The sequence below is a fragment of the Eurytemora carolleeae genome, unplaced genomic scaffold (genome assembly GCF_000591075.1).
Source record: "Eurytemora carolleeae unplaced genomic scaffold, Eaff_2.0 scaffold133, whole genome shotgun sequence".
Taxonomy (NCBI): domain Eukaryota; kingdom Metazoa; phylum Arthropoda; class Copepoda; order Calanoida; family Temoridae; genus Eurytemora; species Eurytemora carolleeae.
Genome location: NW_019396188.1, coordinates 86,403 through 107,643, shown reverse-complemented (window position 1 = coordinate 107,643; position 21,241 = coordinate 86,403). Strand labels below are relative to the sequence as shown.

Genomic DNA, 21,241 nt, shown 5'->3' with positions numbered 1-21,241 from the left:
GGATCAAGAAATATCAGGATTGGAGTAAGGAAACCAACACTAATTATTTTCATCAACATAGATAAAAACATTAACCATGAAGATAAGAAGGATTTTTTTCTGATCAGATTGTTATGTAGTAAGAGTCTGCGTAGAAATCATAATCATGGAGTTGGAGACCCCATTCACCAGAGACCCCCATGGAAGTCCCCAGATTCTCATTGGAGACCCCAGTATTTTCATTTGATACCCCATATTTTCATTTGAGACCCCCAAATTTGTGTTGGAGAATCACATGGGAGACCCCATAGTTTAGTTGAAGACCCCCATTATTTTGTCAGACCCCAGATTCTTGTTGGAGAGTGGAGACCCCAATATTCCAAACTTTCATTGCAGGCCCTCTTATTTTCATTAGAGACGCCATGTTTTTGTTAAAGATCCTCATATTTTTGTTTAAGACCCCTATATTTTAATTGTAGACCCCCACATTTTCTTTGTAAACCCCCTTTTTTCATTGGAGTCCCCCATATTATCATTGGAGACCCCAAATTCTCATTAAAGACCCAAGCTTTTTTGTAGACCCCAGCTTTTTTGTTGGAAACCCACAGATTAATGTTGGAGACCCTCAGATTTTCATTGGAGATCCAACAAAAATACAGGGTCTACAATGAGAATCTGGGGGTCTCCAATGAAAATATGGGGGTCTTCAGCAAAAATATGGGGTCTCCAATGAGACCTCCATGGGGTTTCCAATGAGACATCCATGGCGTTTTTAATTATTCTCCATTGACAATGATTTCTTCCCAGATTTATTGAGTAGTTAACCCTGTAGAAATGTCAGTCACACAAAGGACCAGCAAACGATCAGACTGATAGACTCAAAACTGAAAAATTAACATACTAATGTTATTAAGTGTAATCTTCTGAGATACCAGAAAAATTTCAAAATAAACTAAGTAAATGCTAAAATCTTTTTTAACAAGAATAAGAAGTCTTAAATTGACCTATAACTTTAGAATGATCAATTTACCAGACTGCTTGGCTTAGCATGCTTATATTTGTCTCAAAAAGTCTCAGGGCAAATATTCATAAAACAAAATAACCACAGAATATAAAGTTTGTGAAAGGAAAAGGACAGCTCCTAAAACTGAAAATTATCTTGACTAGTAAAACCAATTGAAGGGGTTAACCTAAATCCCACTATCTATGAGATAGACATCAAATGAGAACAATTTCTCCTTAACCTTTATCTGCTCTTAATTTCTGATTAAGATATTATTTCTTAAATCCTTGACCATCGGATTAAATTATTAAAGGTTGATAATACAAATTCTCTCTCATGATCATCTGGTTTCTGATTAACAACTACTGTAGAATTTAGAAAGACTGATAGACACAGATTTTAATTCAATTTAATGAATTGTTTAAGATGTGGATATAGGAAACAAAAATAATTAATATGTTTACAATAGATTTGAAGCAATAAACAAATCAACTTTTTTCATGCACAAAAAAAAAGGCAAACGTTTGGGGAATTCACCTATTAAAATTTCCTGGACTATTTCAGCTAAATTTTTTAATCTATAAATTTGTCTCCTTTAGATGGATATTCATATTTGGAACTTTACAATAATTCTCAAATCATAAAATTCAGGTAATACTTTGAGAAATTCTTATTCTTACCCTTCTTTTAGTAATTGTCAATATTAAAATTTTTTCATAAAAATCATGTTTAGGAATATTAATGGATATGTTTTTGTTGGCATTTGGTCTACGTTTTATTTAATGCCAAAGTTCCCAGGCTCTACCTTAGAAAACCTAAATTCATTGAATAATCAGAAATTAAGGCAAGTATGAGTTTGATACATTTGGATACCATAAAGGTTGAGAAAAAAATATTCTTACAGGATTTCCTACAACAATTATGTGCCACAGTTTGAACTTCAAAACGGAAAAATTTCAATGAAGACATCAGAGGGATTATGCATTGCCAGTTACATAGGTGTTAAAATTAAATCTTTTTGACAAAAACAAATATGAAATATGGCTGGGTGTGATAGTTGTAAAGTTGGGCATCCTTGCTATTCATTATTAAACCTGTAGAATTTTTTTACTTTATTGATTGATACTCCAAACAACTCTTTAACATTTAGAATATTTCATAATTGTAATCTCCGAAACCTTTTTACGTACATACACAAAGTAAAAATAATAGTTGTTTTGCTTAGTTTCATTAGAAGGGAAAATGCAGTATACATCTGGGACACCTGACCAAAAATTGATTTGGAAGTGGTTTATACCACATTTGTGTTGTTTACCAAGGCCAAATTGTTTAAACCGATAGTTTTAGGTGGGGAAATGGGGTTGAAATGTATGTGGCCTGAACTGTCTACTGTTTAAGATTAACTATTAGAAGAGTATAGAAAAAAGTGTATGTAGGTAGATTGGGTAAGCCGTCTTAGGCGCTGCTTTAGAATATTCTATGTTGAATTATAATATTGTGGAAGAGAAGTTACAATACTAATGTATAGCATAACTATTTGTAACACTGTTATTTTGGTTCACAGTGTTAGATTTTGGACAGAAATTTTCTCTTTATCAAGAAACCTCAAGCCTTTTTAAATTTAATTTTGTCTCAAGCTTTAGCGAGGGACAAATTATAATCTAAAAAGGCGAGAACCTTTGATATTTAGAAAAATTTAAGTTCAAAAACCTTTTAGCATGTCTTGTCAAAATAATAGTGTTTTAGGAAATTTTATGAAACATTTGAGTACTTGTCTTCAATGGCTGTTTCTAGATCAAATAAGCAGACACAAAGCAGACAAAATGTAAAGTTGATTTCAAGTTTATTATCATTTCAATTGAAAAACATATCCTAAATTTGTTGGCGAAAATCCACGAACCAATCAAAACCTTATAAAACACATGTTATAAAAAACAGCTAATTTAATATTATAGCACGATGATTACTTTATAGCACATTCATTATGAAATTCACTAGGAAGTGAGAAAGAATGATAAAGTACACTATGGTTTCATAAAGTACTTTAAGATATCCTGCAAATTGGTCACATTTTTCTCAATTTTCGTGAATAACTCAGTCAGGCAATCAACTAAAATTTACAATAAAACTAAACTCACTCTTCAAATATTAGGAGGTTGGATTATTCGGAAGTTTGCCCACAAGATTCTTTTTTTAAATCATTTAAAACCAAAACCCAATCTACTTTTACATTGGTTTCAGGGTTATTAGATTATTTTAAAAATCCAATCATGGAAGAAACCCGTAGAATTATCCAGCCTTAGGATTCTTGAAGAGCAAGTTTTGGGAATTAACAGCAATATTAGAGTTTAATTTTTTTATTATTTAATGTGTTCTATCAAATACAAGCCAGATGTAAATCCTAGGGATTTTTGAGATCGATCAATTGCACCCATGGTTCAGGGTTTACGCAAATATTTTACTCTACCATACCATACTCTCCTTCTAGTACCAATCCCTTTAACAACCTCTTTACACATATCTCTCAAAGTGTAAATGAATTGGAATTGATTGATTTCATAGTTTATTAGAAACATCTGAAATCTTTAATCATGTTTTAATAAGTTCCTTTAAATATTCAGCTGCCACAGTTCATGATCTGTCTGAGCAGCTTCCTCTATTACTCAATCTTGTTCAGCTGCTCTGAGAGTCTCTGTTATCCTGGCTACTCCTATAATCTGGGATGCTCTTATTAGATCTTCAGCTGCTTCTTTAATTACTAGAGTTGCTCTTGTAGTCCATGTTATTTTAGCCATTCTTAAAGTTTGAGCTGCTCCCAGAGCTATTCATAGAGTTTCTGCTATGTTAGCTGTACTTACAGTTTGAGCTGCTCACAGAGCTATCCCTAGAGTCTCTGATAGGCTATCCCTAGAATCTCTGATATGTTAGCCTTACTTACAGTTTGAGCTGCTCCCAGAGTTATCCCTTGAGTCTCTGTAGTGTCTTGGGAGTCTTAGTTATCCTATATATCCTGGTGCTATTGTTAACATGAATGTGTACAGAGCTGCTCTGCAATGAGCGGTGTCTCCGTATGTCTCCATTCTCGGGATCCTGGTTATCCTAGTTCCTTCATATGTCCTGGATATCCTAGTTCTCCTATGAGTCCTGGATACCCTAGTTCTCCTATGTGTCCTGGATATCCTAGAAGTCCCTGTCACTAGAACCAACTTGAGATTATAGAGCTTCTGCTTATAAATACCTTAGCTGCTCCAAGGCTCCAGTAACTCTGTTCATACATATATCCAGCTGGAGAATAAAGAGTGTCCTCTGATATCCTGAATGATGCTGAGGATTCCGAGGATGTACATTCATGTTGAAGGATGGAAGGAGGCTGGCGTTCTTCTTAGTTCTCTGGTAGTCATGGTAAGATATATCATCCTACGAGATGTCAATAAAGTACAAGTCCCCTGGCCTTAGTTGGATAAACAGAGCTAAGCTCTATCTTTTATCCTGTATAAGATCCTGGAGCGTACTGACAACCTCCAGGTTCCAGATAACTAAGAGTTTTTGCAGGAGTAACTATGTCTTAATTATTACATTATGTCTAATAGGTTAAACATAAATTGTGATAATCTATTCCATAATAATGCACTCTCACTTTGTAACCACCAAGCTAGTAACTTCCATTTAAGAGAAAAGGAATCTGAATACCAGTTTCAAAGATTTGAAACAACTGTGGGGAAGCAATCGTACAGGAATATGGACCGGAGTAATTGGAGAGGTATTATACTTAGCCTATTCATGTGATATAATTTGTAATTGAACAGCAGTCTGAAATCACATTCTCTATTTTAAACCATTTTTTGCCAAATTTGGCGCAAATTTACTTGAAGTGTGCACTATTGTCATGCAATCGTCTAGATTTGCACAAAACTATGGATTGTAAAGACTGTTTTCACTAAAATCTATGCAAAAATAATATTTGCTAAATCCTGCTTATTGCCTTTTCTATTTGTAAATTGCATATCTACTTTGCATTTTGATTTTTTTATAAAGAACTTTTTTTGGAGCCTCATGTGCAATGAGTATAACTTGTTTAGTTTTTTTTAATTAAAGTTATTAATATTATTTCTGTGCTAATTGTGTAATTTTTGCCAACATTCCGATATCTCCAAAAACCCAAATCTTGGCATAAACAAAAATTTGCATAACTTTGACTGAAACCATAACAAAAGTCATCTTTAAAATCTTCAAATAGAAATGCTACTGTGGATTTTAGTACATTTTGTTTTTATACAAAAAGCTAAAATGCTTCAATATTTTTTTGAAACCTTATTAACTCATTAAGTAAAATTTGTCTAATCTTTCATGTAAAAAAACCAAATTACATCATAAGCAAAAATTTGCTTTCCAGAACTTTTACTGTGACCTTAATAAAAGGTCATCTTTGTCTTAAAATAGAATTTCTATGAATTGAGAAACAAATTAAATTACAAAATCTTCAGCAACATTTCTGATTAAAAAAAAATTTGCTGTTTTATTTTGATTTATTCTTGTAGTCACTACTATGTCTGTTCTGTGTTAGAATGCTTGGTTCATGTTTTGTTTTACAAATAGATTGAAAGAGGTGAATCTGACTTGGGAATACCTTTTTTGGATACACAGTAGAAAGGTGACAGATTTAACATATATTTAACATATAATAAAATAAACATAACATAAACATAAAAAAGTGCTTATCTATATAATAAAACAACACATAAGCATACACTCATATATATAGCCGGCCTATTTCTTTTTAACAAGGAACAAAATGGATTTAATAATTTTTTTTTCATTTCGTTAGTTTAGTTTTCAAAAAAAATTATTTTGTTCGTTCTCAAAATTAAAGTTTACTTTTCATCTATTTTTTTAGTTGTTTTTCTGAATAATTGTTTCATAAAATAGATTTTTCAGTAAAATCGTGAATTCTGTAAAATCCTTTTTAGTTTGTTCAGTAAAAAAGTGATGGTTTTTTCAAGATCATTCAAACATTATAAATCATTTATTTTTTTCCTTTGATTTGCCTTTAGCAACGTCTTTTTTTACTAATCTATTTGCTGATGACACTAGTTTTCTAAAATCATCTCCACATATCGAAACCTTAGTAATTGATGCGAACTTTGAACTAAAAAAGGCAGCTGCATGGTTTCAGGCAAACCCTGTAACACTAAATGTTTCCAAAACAAAGTTTATGATATTTAGGAATAAAAATATACATTTTGATCCTGAGAACTGCAAATTAAAAATTGGAAATGAGATACTAGAAAGAATAGGAACTGACTGTACAAATAAATATTTCAAATTTGTTGTACTCAAAATTGATGAATTTTTAAATTGGGACTATCAAATTGAACATGTTTCCAATAAGATTTCTAGCTCAATTTTTGCTCTGAATCAGATTAAAAACATTTTACTGTTAAACATTCGTCTACTAGTCTATAATGCACTTGTAAGGCCACATATTGAGTATGGAATTATAACATGGGGGGGCGTAAAAAATGCTAAACTACAGAAAATCAAGTCTCTGCAAAAAAGAGCAATTAGAGCAGTAAATAATAGTTCATTTAAGGCACACTCAGATCCAATATTTTTCAGATTAGAACTCCTAAATTTTGATGATACATATAAACTAGGTGTTCTATCTTTTATGCATAAATACTTTTATGGAAAACTTTCAGCTTCCTTCCATGATATTTTTAATTCTTTAGCTGAACCAACTAGAACAAAATCATATAAACTTGAACGGGTTCTCTTTAAAACTCTAGAATGTTTTCCCTCTGCTTTGTTTCCAAAAATATGGAATTCGATTGAATTAGAGCTGAAAGAAACTAAATCTGCAAAATCGTTTAAAAGAAAAGTCGCCAAGATCTCTTTAGATAGTTATGCAAATTATATCTGTAAAAAAAAAACTGTGTATCATGTGGATAAACTTAGTCTTTACTATCTTCATCACCCTGTAGTTCATAAACATGATTTAATAACTTATGTTACCCTCTGTTCCAACCCTTACGCTGAGTATCCTCCCTTTACCTTATACTCCCTCACCTCCTCCTTACCATTTTCCTGATTTATCATCATTCTTATGTTTAAAATGTAAAATGTACATTTTTTTATCTGCAATTCTCATTCGTTTATAGTGGGCCAACCAATTAAAACAACCTACTCTGGTTAGGCGGGTCCAAACAAAAAAGAAAATGGGAATTAATTATTTGTATTATCTCGTGCTTTGTAGTTGAATAAAATATAAAATATGATATGATCTTTGTGGGTGCTTACTTGCTGGGCCTCTTTTATCTCAGGGCACTTAGATAGGAAATGAGATTTTGAAACAAATTATTCCTAGGTCAGCTGTTGTAAAATATTCACAAGTTCTCAGTGTTATTAGCATAGTCTGGGTATCCAAGGTATCAATAAACAATCTCTTTGATTTCATACTGGGCGAAATGTAATCTGCTGAGATTCATGCCAGCAATACTGTTTTTCTAGCTCAAAGGGAAGTTAAAATTAACTTTAAATGGGTTTAAAACAGGGCATGGCAACTACTCACTTAAAGTTACAATCTAAAAAAAACAGTGGTTTAAAGAGTTTTTTGTTTTGAATTTCAAAGTGGTAAGAGCTTTTACCTTGAGCTTTGTATGATTAGAGATTCCACTAGAAATTAATATTGATTCAATATTTATATTTTTTGAAAAAAAATACTTCATGAAGTTTAGCTGCAAATTGAGCCTACTTTACGGGGTGTATTTTCCTTTCTCATTTTATTAATGAATTTTTTTCTGATTTTTCCCTTCTCTTGTTCCCATCCGTTGATATCAAATTCAAATTCCCTTGGAAAAACTCCGGTCGTGTTCGGCTTTTTAAATTGCATTTATTATGCATCATATCCCTGGCCGGAAGAAATGAACTTCAATCAGCTTATGTACATATGGCTAAACCCTTGGTGGGTTTTCAATACCTAACACCATGTTAAAGGGCTTGGAATATTTAGTGTTTTTTCTCTGTTTATATTAAATTTAAAAAAATATGGTATTATGTGATATTTGAAAAAGGTGAACAATATTTAGTTTACTAAAATCTATTTGAACCTGTTAAACCTTAAAGAAGATTTTCTGGAGGTGGCAAAAAAAAACACTTAAAACTTTTGGAAATAAAGGGCCTAACCCTAATTAATTGATTTTCAAATAAATATAATCTATAGTTTAAGGCCTTTAAAGGTTCAAATTTTTACATAAAAAAATTAAAAACTTTAGTAAGAATCTATAATGTGTACTAGAACTAGAATGTGTACTAATAGCACATTGGACAAGTTTTCTCAGAATTTTTTTGTTTTAAAATAATTTTGCAATAAAAAAAATAATTTGAAATCATAAATTCTAGTATCCCAAGAGAGCAGCTTCATTTACCAATGTCCTGCAGGTATAATCAAAATGGATTATATATATATATGTCATAGATTTTTGAAAATAAAAAATCAATATAATAAAATAAATCAAGGTTTTTGACTTTGTAAGCTGGTTCGCAATTCTTATTTAGTTTAGAGGCTAACTTTAAATTGCAAATCCTTTGTTTAATAAAACTGTACTTCAATTATTTCAGCTTTTTTGGAGTTGGGATAGCTTTGCTTCTGATATTTTTTGTTTCTAAAATAAGAAATATTAAGAAGGTAATATTAGTTGGTTAATTTAACAAAGAAAGAATATTTAGGATAGATTTAATCCTATCTCTGCTTTGTGCAAAAATCATTATGTCTTTACATTAAGTAATAAACTGAGCGTTTAATACAACACTAATTTAACCGCCAAATTATAATTTGTCATTGCTGTAGTTTTAAGGATGTATTTTTATGTTTCTATCTGAAACTAATTATTTTCAATAAAGATTTTAATGTTTCCTAAAAATTCCTTTTCATCAAAGTTATTGAGTCTTTGCCACAAACTCATTTTTTAAGCACAACATCTTTGCAACCCAAAGTTGTAGTGCTTAGATATTTCAAACTATTAATTACATAAGCTCAAATAATCTAAGTTCCAAATATAAAAGGTTTACACCATCAGATTGCAAAGATAAAGGAATTAGAAAATTTGAGTTTGTGGCAAAGACTCAATTCCTTTCTCAATCTTCCATCCTTTTTCCTCAACCTAACTCTTTCTAACTCTTTCTAACTCTTTCTAACTCTTTTCTAACATCTATGCACTATATCTTTAAGTCTAAAAGTGTCACTATGAGTTACTAGATTTTATTTCAAAAATTACTTTGCAAAATAGAACAAATTTATTTTTAAAAAATGTTCTTAAAAACATTGTTATTAATAACATTATTGCATATTTTGGTACTAATATAAAGTTAACATGATCATAAACTTCATAAAATGTATTAATAGGAAAATTTAGGAAAGATATTTTACTGTTGCATTTTGAATTTTGTGACAATTAAATCTGTTTAATGCATACCAGGTAGGATACAGGGCAGTATAAAGTCTGGTCTGTGTAAAAAAAAATATAAGATAGCCCATAACTTTTTTGAGACTAAAGCTAAAGATATATCTAAATGCTATATTTTTTAAACGCCCGCGTGAAATGGATGTAGAAACACATGTCACACTTTGATATTTGTTGAAAACAAAAACAATTATTTTAACATTTTTTGACAATTTTTTTGGCTTTTTTTCTACCATACCTAGCAACTAAATCATCGGTCTAATTTTTTTTCAATGTGCTGGCCTTGAAAAAATGGGCAATAAACATGTATTTCAGCCCTATACCTATTTTCTAAGGCATTTTTATAAGGGCGGAGGGGAGGGGCGTGGGACACCCCCTAAGGCTTTGCATAGATTCAGACCCCCCCAGCCTTTATAGGGTTAAGCATAATGGACCTTCTTCATTGGTAAGAATGTTATTCCTGGTAAAGCCCTGCCTTTTTCATTTTGATTTCATGGTCAGTTAATGCATTATTGCTGTATTAACTTGAATTATAAATATTATATCTGATATATCTGATATATCTGCATATTCTAAGATCCATGAATATGGTTTTGCATGTTCAAACTTTTCTCACACATTTCAAGACTTTATTTACAGCCAGACACTGTCCTAGTCATGCTTTTACCCTACGTAGATTGGTATAAAGCAGATCAAGCCAAGGGTAAGATTTCAAGACTTTATTTACAGCCAGACACTGTCCTAGTCATGCTTTTACCCTACGTAGATTGGTATAAAGCAGATCAAGCCAAGGGTAAGATTTCAAGACTTTATTTACAGCCAGACACTGTCCTAGTCATGCTTTTACCCTACGTAGATTGGTATAAAGAAGATCAAGCCAAGCGTAAGATTTTCATTTATGGATTAAATTTCATAGAACTTTCATCACAAATAGTGATCAAGCATTCGTTTCCAATATTAGCCATTTTCTATCAAATATGACAAGGACCCCCTTTCTCAGAAAGTGGAACATCCATCTGAAAGTCATGCTGGCTTAGAAAAACTTGTGACTTAGATTAATTGATCATAACATAATTTAGGAAATATGTAGGTTGCTTTCTGTTTGACATTAGACATTTTACTTGTAAGATATCTACAGAAAACAGAATCTAGATTAGTATTATTATTCATAGCTTATTTAATTAGGCAGGTTTATTGTTCCGACTTTCCTTAATATGTCATTAATGTTATTTTCTTAATCCTGATCTGTCTGATGCCATTTTCATATAAATATCTTACAAAATTGAATAGGGCTTAATTGTATTTTGCATAACTACAGCTGCTATAGCTCCTCCAGCAATATGTGTAAATGGTTTTGCAAAAATTTTGCATTTTTCATGAAAAAAATATTTTTGCTGAAAATTTTGCTTTTGTCATGTTTAGCTTATTTTTTGCAAAACTTCACTTCAATCTGTTTTGCGAAATAAGACATGCAAAAGTTTCACAAAATCTAACAGAAAAATAAATGCAAAACAAAGCACAAAAGAGAGATGATTAATTAAGATATAATACAACTTAAAATGCTCAGTTAATTAATTGTTTATTTCGAGTAATTTTGCATTATTTTTGCATTGCCAAACATTGATAAAATTTTTTGCATTTTTTTGCGAAAGTTTTTGTTCGTTGGAAACCCTAGCTATGATGTAGTATAAATTCTTTATTTTGAATCAGTTCTAAGTGGTAGAATTGTTGTAACCATATGGAGCTTTGGCTCACTATTCATAATTCTTGCTTTCTCCTGTAATCTAAGGTAGGATTAAACACAATTTGAACTTTATTCTTTAATTTGATGCAAAACTTATGTTCAGGGCCATTTTACTGAGTCCTTCCTTTAAATCTCCAATTGATACTTCTAAGGACATTGTTCTAAAGAATAAGGTTAGTTTATAGTTTTTAAAGAATACATTGTTCCAGATAATGAAAACTCAATATGTCGACCTGTATGTTTTAGAAAGGAAAAATTTTAAATTTGCCGACAAGAATTTTTCAAAAACAAAAAAAACTTTCAAAAATGCTGCATTTTCTTTTGCCTCAATCTTCCTGGATTTTTTCTTATTATTTTCTTTTTGCAGTTGTCTGTTCTCTCTGCATACTCCTGGCATTATAATTATCTGTCCACATCTAAAGATCCATGGCAAAGAGATACCCTGAAGAACTACAAGTTTAAAGACGCGGTATACAAATGATTTACTTATTTAAATGAATACAATGAAAACTAAACACAGAGGCTTATTTAAGGGGGGGGGGCTATGGGGGCTAGGACCCCCAGGACCAGTAAAATCTATTGATTTAAGGCCCCAATTGGGGCTAAGCCCCCCTAGACAAATTTCTGAATACGCTCCTACCTATATAGACCCTTTCAACTGATGAAGTACTTTGGAATGTTTATACTGAAGAAAACGAGGTGACACCAGAACCCAAGGTGATGATTTTTTCCCCAGATCCTTACATTCAAACCAAAACAACTGTTACCAGTAGCTGTACAGCTCGACATCCCTGGATACGTTTTTCTCATAAAGGAATTGAGTCTTTGGAACAAAGTCAAATTTTTAATCCTCAATATCTTTAGAACTCGATGTTGTAAACCTTTGATACTTCAAACTCAGATTACTTGATCTAACAGAATTCATAGTTTGAAATATCTAAGGTCTGCAACATTTGGTTCCAAAGATATAGTGATTAGAAAATCAGATTTGTGGCAAAGACTCAATTCCTTTAGCAATTTATTAGCACTTAATTGTTAAACACGTCTCATACCGAAGAATGTATAGTCATCGATTATCTTTCGCCACATTTATATATAGTTGATTTTTCATACTATGTTCTAATTGTTATGATCTGAGAGTTACTTATAAAAACATTTATTCTTGTTTAGAGGATTTTTGGTAATGAAGACGACATTTTCATATTTTCCGGGAATGTTCGAAAACAAGTTGTAAGCTAAATATTATTTTGAAAAACAAAATCAAAACTAGTATGAAATATCAAATATATACAAATGTGGCGAAAGATAATCGATGACTATAGGTTGTAATATCTGAATGATTTGTTTGAAATTAAATTGATTTTTTTACGGTCTAAGTCGTATGTTGCAATTTTCTCAATTTGAATGGACGCCATGTTATTCGGTATGAGACGTGTTTAACAATTTTCTCCTTATAGACGCAACAGATAGAAGTAAAATTAGTAGCGATCAAAAGCGCTTTTTTATCGCATTAAGCCTATACCCATTTCATTTTTCGCGAACACTCCCTTTAAGTTTTGATTTCTTTCAAGGATGTGGACAATTTAAGTTCCTCATAAGACCATAGGTTTAAAATGGGAATATTTATTTTTCCAGACCTTTCAAATTCCCAAAGTTCATCTCTTGAAAAGTATTCTCAGTGGACAGTAGCTGTGGAAATCTATATAAAACTCCAAGCAATGTTTTTAGTTTCTCTTTTTCCAGCAAGACCATACTTTAATGTGAAATTTGAATTAGATGTCCACTCATCAGTTAAACCGCTAATATAACCGCTAATATTTCAGTTGTAAAGGGGGGGGGGGGGCTTGAATCAAATTAGTCTCTGCACCCCTCTGGAATTCTGAAACAGCAGTGATTAAACAAAACAACTTCTGGGTGCCAGGGAATGTCTTGGGACAGATGCAACATCCTTTTCATGAACATTTGTGTCCCTCTTCAACTTAAATTTCTTTGCATTATCTTCTCTAGGATAATTGCAAGCGAATATCCTGTAGCATCCTGGGTCCTGTCCCTCACATGGGGTTGCGCAGCATTTTTATTCTATTTTTTTTTCAAAAAATATTCTCTTTAAACTTTGAGCTTGAAAAATACTAAATTGTTTTATTTATTGTATTCCAGGACCAGGTGTTGGTCATCATACGAAACAACAAAACATTTTCAGGGATGAATACTCCAGTATTTTATTTTAGCAAGGTGATTCATGATTTGAACTCAATACAAAGTTATAAACAGTATGATTGACAAGTAGGGATTATAGCATTTAATAGTCAGAATTTTCTGTATTTCAAAGTTTTAAGTACTTCTAAAAATTAAAGCTGAAATTTTTCTTTTCATTAGCTAATGAAATGAGTCATGATTCAGGCTTGAAAACTTTATAGAACAATTTTACAGCCCCTGATCAATTCCATGTGAAATGATCTCATAATAATCCTGGAACATTACAAAATTCTTTTTATGAATTTTAATTATGAATTTTTATTGCAAAAACTTATTGTAATCCAAAGTCTGAAATGAGCTTGAAAGAGGGTCTCTGATAGCCACAAAATGATGATGATTATTATCTGAACTTACCTTTTTTCACTTAAATGTGTATAATGTTTAGGAGAAATTAATGCCATATTTTGCTGGTTGGGTTTTTCAAAAGGAAACAAAATGGGAAAATGATATTAATAATCATATACTGCTCTGTCATCAGGTACTTGTTAAAGAAAAGATTAAATAGAGTGAATACCTTCCCCAAGTTCTTTAGATTCCTCAGAATCCATTTTTTCTTCTTGATCCATTATTGTAATAATGTAAATAGCTAATGGACAGACAATGCATTTCAAATTTCTGTCAATTTCTAGCTATAACACTATTATTTTGTTTTAAAGTGTTAAAAGTTGTTGGACAAAATTTTCTCTTTATCCAGAAGGTTTCAGCCTTTTTGGATCATATTTGTCCCTCGCTAAAACTTTAAGATACAGAGAAAAATCTTAAAACTTTATTACACGTTGTGCCAAAATAATAGTGTTGCATGTAATTTTATGAAGCATTTCTTTACCCGTATTATTGCAATATTATTTTTAGATAAATTAAACTTTTTAATAAAGAACCAATTTTAAAAATAAAGTTATTTTAAATTTTCTTGAAAATATAGAAGAAAATAAAATCGAAATATCCTGAATTTAATTGAGAAAATCCGGGAACCAATCAAAATTGTGCAACACTATGACTACGTAATATTGCACATTTATAATAAAAGAGTTTAATAAAGTACACAATAGTTTCATAAAAGTGCTTCTGAAAACGCTCTTTTTGCAATGACATAAAATGTTTAATGATTATTATTTCCATCATGCCTCAATTCAGTTATCAGTTTTGAACTTTATTCTCTAGGCTGGGTTCTCTACAAAAATAGAAAATTTATACGCTTCAGTCAAGGTTCATGATACTTCAACACCATCAGAGGTTAAATACAAATTATTCAGTTTGCCATAAATCGACCTTCCACCCTACATTAATGTGATTTAGGACACATTGTTTTCTTTTACGACTAAACTTGAAAAATAAAAATTTGAATTTTTTCATAAAGTATGAAATCTGTGATCCCTGAAGCCCCAGTTTTTATGACCATATTCACTAACTGTCTGGCTACTTTTGTCCTTGTGAGCAATAGTTTAATCATTACAAAAATTGTGGGTGTTTTGAACGTCTAGTTTTCACTCACTGCTATTCCATTCATTCCATCCATCTATCAGGCTGCATGGACAATGAAATGGATTATATCTTTTACAAGAGTCTGTTAACAAAAGTCAAAAACCGTTAATTTTCAAAATGTTAACAAAATGGAATAGCTGTTTTTGAAGAAAAAAAAATTCAGTTCAAACAAAACAGAAATTTTTTTTTAAACTGTTAATTTCGTTTTTTCTGCTTAAAATCGCATGAAACTTTAAATCTAAAGAAATATATGTGTTTTGTTGTTGTAAATTTTCTGTTAACGGAGTTAATAAAATTGAAATCATTAATTTTTCTTTTTTAACGGTTGGAACTTGGAAGTAACAGTTAACAAAACGGCTAGAAAAAGTTGGAACATGCCCATCCCTACCAGTAGCTAACAAATGAATTGCAATATGGGTAGTGGATACACGGGCAGCCGTAGTACATTTGAATTTCCGAGCCGGGTCAACTTTTCCAGTCCCAGTTTGTACTGTATCGACCCGTCAGTGGGTCTATAAAGCAGACACTCAATAGGAGACTAGCCAATGCAACAAGGTTGACGCGGTCAGACTTTAGGTTGAATTTACTTTTACTGAAGGGTCAGAGATGCGTTGATAGAGTTTACTAAAATTAGATTAGAATTTTTCTAAAATGATTTACTATTATTCAGATAACTCTATCCATCTCAGATCTGGCCATTTCTTTCTTCTTACTAAGTGGTGGTCTTGCTATATCAGCAATAGGTAATGTTATTACTGGTTACTTAACAGTATACCAGTTTCTTAGTCAAGTCAACATTTCAAAGCAGTTTAACAATTTTCTTTATGTTTTCTAAGACAAAATAACTAATTTATGTTGATATATTGAAAAATCATGGCAGTCAATTATTAAGAAGTTTATTTTGATCATTTTACTTGAATGAATACAGCAATTTTAGATAATATATTTAATTGATGTAAAAATGGGGATACCTAAATTATATTTGCAGAATTATTATTCTATTGTTTACATTTCACACGTGTAATTGATTTAAATTGAGGACTCAAAATTATCAAATTCAAATTACATATTTACATATTTACATATTTACATATTTACATATTTACATATTTACATATTTACATATTTACATATTTACATATTTACATATTTACCTTACCAATTATTTTTAGTATTTCTGCTCGAGTTCTGGTGGAAAATTAAGTAAGATGTCAGATGCCATGAATATTTATACAGAAAATTAAGAAGAAAAAATAAATTTATTTTCTTTTCTAAATGAGTGCAAAATCTAATTTATAATGAAACATGTTAACATTCAGTAAGAAGCCCTTGCCCCGTTGAATCACAAGACAGAGAGAGTGCCTAACTGCAGTGCTCGGCCCCATAGCCTATTCTAGCCGCAGTGCTTGGCCCCTAGCCTGTCATTTTTGTACTGCAGTGTGCTGTCTTTGAGTGGACATGGAATCCATTTTCGCAAACATAATCTATGAAATATTCTGGTCGTAGGAAACTATTTTTTTTTTATCCTCCTCAGATACAAGACGAACACTGATGCATCTATTCTTACTTACAAATTCCGGCCAGAGAGAACTGGTTTCAATATGTACGCAATTAACTTTCCTTGCATTAATACCTTGCACTGAACTATGATTTGAAAGCAATTTTTATTAATATTTTAATTATACGTATATTGATAATAGTAATAATAATAGAATTTATTTTCAAACACAAAATACATGATCCAGTCAAACTCAACTGCGCGCATATAACAACGTATGAACAAGCCAAGTTTATAATGCAAGGAAAGCTATTTCAGAGGTGTACGCATCTTTTGTACTGCTGTGTATTGTCTCTGGGAGGTAATGTAAAGCCTGACATGGGATTCATCTTTTACATAAAAAATAAATAAATTCTGGTCATAGTAAACTATTATGTGAATTATCAAAATTATCAAAATTTAATGCTTTTAACCACCTCGGATACAAAAAGAACACTGATGCATCTATTCTTGTTTACAAATTCCGCCCAGAGAGAAAAGGCTTCAATATGTAAGCAGAGTATACGCAACTGCAATTAACCTTCCTTACATTATAACCTTGAACAAGCCAAATTCAATGGATGGGTGTCTTTCCTGGGAACGATTGTGTTTTCACGGGAACAAACCGAATATTTCACGGGAACAAACCGAATATTTCACGGGAACAAACCGAATATTTCACAGAAACAAACCGAATATTTCACGGGAACAAACCGAATGCAAAAACAATTTTAAAAAGTGGTAACAGGCTCAGCCTTAGGTACAACCAAGTGGTAGCATATACTCTTTCAAGGGCGTAAACAGGGGGGGGCAAGGGGGGCAGTACACCCCCTAGAACTAAGAGCTTTCACACTTTTCAAATCTTAAACTGAAGAGCGAAGAACATAAAAAAATAGTTTGCGTTCATTCAGAGCACTAAGAAAATTGTATACTTGGACCAGAAAAATCAATTTAGAATTTGCACATTCATCCTAATCAGATGGGCGCTATCAGGAATAGCGAAGTAAAACAATTATTTTTAAATGTCAAGCCACGAAGGCTTGAGTTTGGAGGTAGTAAATAACTATTTTTTGTTTTGTAATTTAGATTTAATTTATCTTATTCATTGCACCGCCTTTTTGTAATCTTTCTTTTTATTCCAAACTAGCTGAAGTATGCAGGCGTTGCCCGTGGGATTTTTAAAATCGAATTAAAACAAAAAAAATTATCTTTTTAGCTTATGTCATCCCCAAAGTTATCCATGAATTCCTCACTAAAATTGAGACCATTTGATTCATCCGTTTGGCCAGCCATAGCAAACATATAAATGAACTTAGAGCTTCCTTTGTATTAATTACAATTGTACTCCTACTTTTTTTCAAAACAGGTACTTTGACAAGTCAGAAATTTTTATTATTAAGTACATTACTAACAAAACACTAACAGTTAAAGAAAATTACGATTTTTTAGAAACAATACTTTTTTTCTGCTAGTTTTGTTTGAAGGAGAGATAAAGTATAGTACATGCAAGTAGGGTTGTTAATCGTTTTTGAAAACGATCGTTAAACGCTCGTTTTGTTTCGTTTTTCAATCGTTTTCAAAAACGATCGTTTCGTTTTCGGAAAAAAAGATCGTTTTTAATAACAACTCACTCGTTTTGAACTTTTAGAAAACGAATAACGATCGTTTTTGAAAACGATCGTTTTTATAAAAAAAAATTATTGACAATTATGTTAACGATCGTTAACGAAGGGTCGTCGTTAAAGATCGTTAACGAAGGGTTGTCGTTAACGATCGTTAACGAAACGACGAACTTTATAAAAACGGTAGTTTTTGGAAAAACTAAAGTTTTTGAAAAAAACATTATTTAATGTCGTCTTACATGAAGTTTAACAGTTGTGGGGGAGCTAAAACTTCTTGATATTTTCTTACAAACTACTGAATGACTAGTACAGATGCCCTTCAGACGACGAATTTTATAAAAACGAGCGTTTTGAAAAAAGATCGTTTGAAAAGCGACCATTTCTAAAAAACAATCGTTTTTAAAAACGGTCGTTTCGTTTTCGATTTTTTGTCGTCGTTTTCATAACGAAACGATCGTTTTTCAAAAGAATGAAAACGTTAACATCCCTAGTTGCAAGGTAAAATTGGACTGAATGAATGTGTACCTTTAAAGCATCTTATAATTATGCCTGATATCCAAGAAGCCTAATGTTTTGAATTTACCGTTCAATGCCCCCCCCCCCTTAGAAGATATTAGGAGGGGGGAAAAATAATTTGCGCTTCGTGCATATTTATTTCTGTATACGCTGCGTAAAAGGCTTCCCCCCCTCCTTGAAATAAACTTTGTATACGCCCCTGATTCATTCATTATCGCTCTTTTGGGTTAACTCACAATTGGTTTTATAGGTATACTTGATGCATTTTATATTAACCCTATTTTTTCACTGAAAAATATTTTGATTTATTTACTTCTTCACTTTTCTTTTTCTTTTCGATTTTTATTCTCTTCATTTGTCTTCATTTGCTCCTCTCTACTATTTAAATGGTAAAATTAATAATTTTATATATATAATGTTCATAGTTTTAAAACTATAAATTAATAATAAAATAATAATAATAACACTTATGTGTAGGGCAAGATGGAAATATTTTGCGAGAAGCGCGAAAAAAAATTTTTGCCCCCCCCCCTTAACATTTTTAGGGGGGGGGGGCAAGAAAAATGTCTATTATACTCAAACAATAAAAAAAACTAAGCTTACCAACCGGATATTCGAAGTATGACCCCATCTGATATGAAATAAAAAGAAATCTATCAAACAATTTTTTTAGTTACAGGAAAAAGCCTTATAAAGAAGGGGTGGGTGGGGCCAGGGTGTATTCTATGCTGTCCCATATAATTGTTCCTCATAATTTACAGTTCACGGGCAGCCGTAGGACTTTTGAATTTCCGAGCCGTGTCAACCTTTCTGGTCCCATTTTGTACTGTACCTAGCTCTATGGACAGGACTAGCCGGTGCAACAAGGTTAACACGGTCAGACTGTATGCTTCATATGGGCCATGAATTTACCTTTACTAAAGGGGCAGATTCGGCAGATTTGCATGAGTTGCAATATCCTACATTTACGTTTACCTAACGAATGCAGAATGAAAGATATTGGTTTGATTATCTGCTATGATTGAAGGAGTAAAATTTTAGGACACAGTCTTCACCTTTATTCCAGCAATAATTTTAATTCATTAAGTAGTTATAATGTTTTCAGCCCCTCCCATTCCCAGCTCCCCGGCCCCACAAAAGAAAAAAATTAGCTTGTTGCTTTTCCTTTAATGTTCATCACGCTATTCTGAATTTTCCAGGAGACCATTGTTATTGATCCATTCGTTTCAGCTTGTATTTGAAGCATTCCTCTGATTATAATAAGATTACTAACGTTCAATTATAATATTTTTTTACGATCTGCAGAGTGAGGGAGGGGGTCCATGGAGTTCCTCAAATAGTAATCACCGCCACCCAAATCTGTTTTCCGGCAAGCGCGCTCCTCAATTGGTAATCTCCACCACCTCAATTAGTAATCAACGTAAAATTTTGTTTTCTGTGATAAGAATTTAATGCACTTTTAACACAATTTTCGACATCTATCGGGGTTTTATGGCATCTGTATTGACTTAAACTAAATTTTCAAATTATTTCAGATTTGTTTGGTCAACAAAAACTGAGAATCAAGGCACAGTTCATTTTAGCCGAATCTTAGATCCAATTCGCCCATTTAATGACTGCATTCCATGATTGGCGTTAAGATACTAACAGGTCGGGCTGCCTGTTTACTAAAAATTATCTCATCCCATGCAAAGTAATATCCATCTCCATTTAAAAGATATTTTCAAAAAACCTTTACAGTGTTTAGATTTTTGTATTCGCCTACTCGAGTTCAACATCTAAAACAAAACTAATTATATGCATAGAAAGAGCATAAAATTTTGAAAAATTAGTCTCATCCCACCCCCTACTGAAAATGAAGTATATTTAGTCCACTCTATATAAGAAGCTTTTAAAACAACATTCAGAGGAAAATGCCGCAAACATTCTTAAAGCGAAACTTGAAACTATAAAAAACGTTTAATATATTTCTAGCACTTAGTGTGGCATATTTATAGATTTATTTTCGAAACTATAAAGGAGCAATAAAGAAAGCTTTAACAATATTGTACACCATAGGGTCATTAAAAGAGATCAATATGGTCTTATTTCTAAGAAATAAACGATTTAATGTTTTGATTTTTTGGGCTGATTACTATTTGAGGTGGTGGAGATTACCAATTGAGGAGCGCGCTTGCCGCAAAACAGATTTGGGTGGCGGTGATTACTATTGGAGAAACTCTGGACTCCCTCCCTCGCAGAGTGCTTAGCCTTCTTCTTCTTTAATTTGCTTAGGGTCAGGATTCATGAATCGCTAAATTGAAAAACAGGGTACCACTCTTGCCACCTCCTAGTTGCGTTCGCCCCCTCTTTTCTCAAAGAAGGGGGGGAGAGTGGAATGTGGCCTTGTTACCTCCCCCCCCCCAACAACCCACCGCGCCCTACGGTTACAGATCCCTCGTCGATTTTAATAAATCACTCACATGTGACCGCGACGATTCTCATTGGTTGATTTCTGTGACGTAATAAGCTGTGATTGGTCCAGAAGCTGTATCGTTCAAAGTTATTAGTTTCGTTAGCAACCACTAGGTGTCTCTTGGCAGACTCAGCTTTAATCTTAGATAACCGGCAAATAATTTGGTCAGATTTAAATAATTTGGATAA

General features: G+C 32.1%; 1 protein-coding gene and 1 long non-coding RNA gene across 2 annotated transcripts; both read left to right on the top strand.

Annotated features, from left to right (window-relative positions):
* The first annotated feature begins 1,890 nt into the window (after nt 1-1,890).
* Nucleotides 1,891-8,421, top strand: LOC111697635 (uncharacterized). Its single transcript, XR_002764345.1, has 5 exons — nt 1,891-1,981; nt 4,654-4,742; nt 5,579-5,633; nt 7,347-7,407; nt 8,381-8,421. It is a non-coding gene; the product is annotated as an uncharacterized LOC111697635 (long non-coding RNA).
* An 829-nt stretch (nt 8,422-9,250) lies between these two features.
* On the top strand, nt 9,251-16,368 carry LOC111697638 (uncharacterized). The gene is made up of 10 exons (XM_023467706.1): nt 9,251-10,234; nt 11,152-11,230; nt 11,289-11,358; nt 11,553-11,654; nt 11,834-11,902; nt 13,343-13,417; nt 13,827-13,919; nt 14,603-14,674; nt 15,594-15,666; nt 16,096-16,368. The coding sequence occupies exons 1-10, from the start codon at nt 10,039-10,041 to the stop codon at nt 16,128-16,130; spliced, it is 864 nt and encodes a 287-aa protein (XP_023323474.1). The 5' UTR covers nt 9,251-10,038; the 3' UTR covers nt 16,131-16,368.
* The last annotated feature ends 4,873 nt before the right edge of the window (nt 16,369-21,241 follow it).

Excerpts from the sequence above, each read along its gene's own strand:
- LOC111697638 (XM_023467706.1), top strand. The coding sequence starts at position 10,039 with ATGTTCAAACTTTTCTCACACATTTCAAGACTTTATTTACAGCCAGAC. Across the intron at positions 11,359-11,552 it reads ACATTGTTCTAAAGAATAAG|TTGTCTGTTCTCTCTGCATA; the intron begins GTTAGTTTATAG and ends TTCTTTTTGCAG. Across the intron at positions 11,655-11,833 it reads ACTACAAGTTTAAAGACGCG|ACCCTTTCAACTGATGAAGT; the intron begins GTATACAAATGA and ends CTACCTATATAG.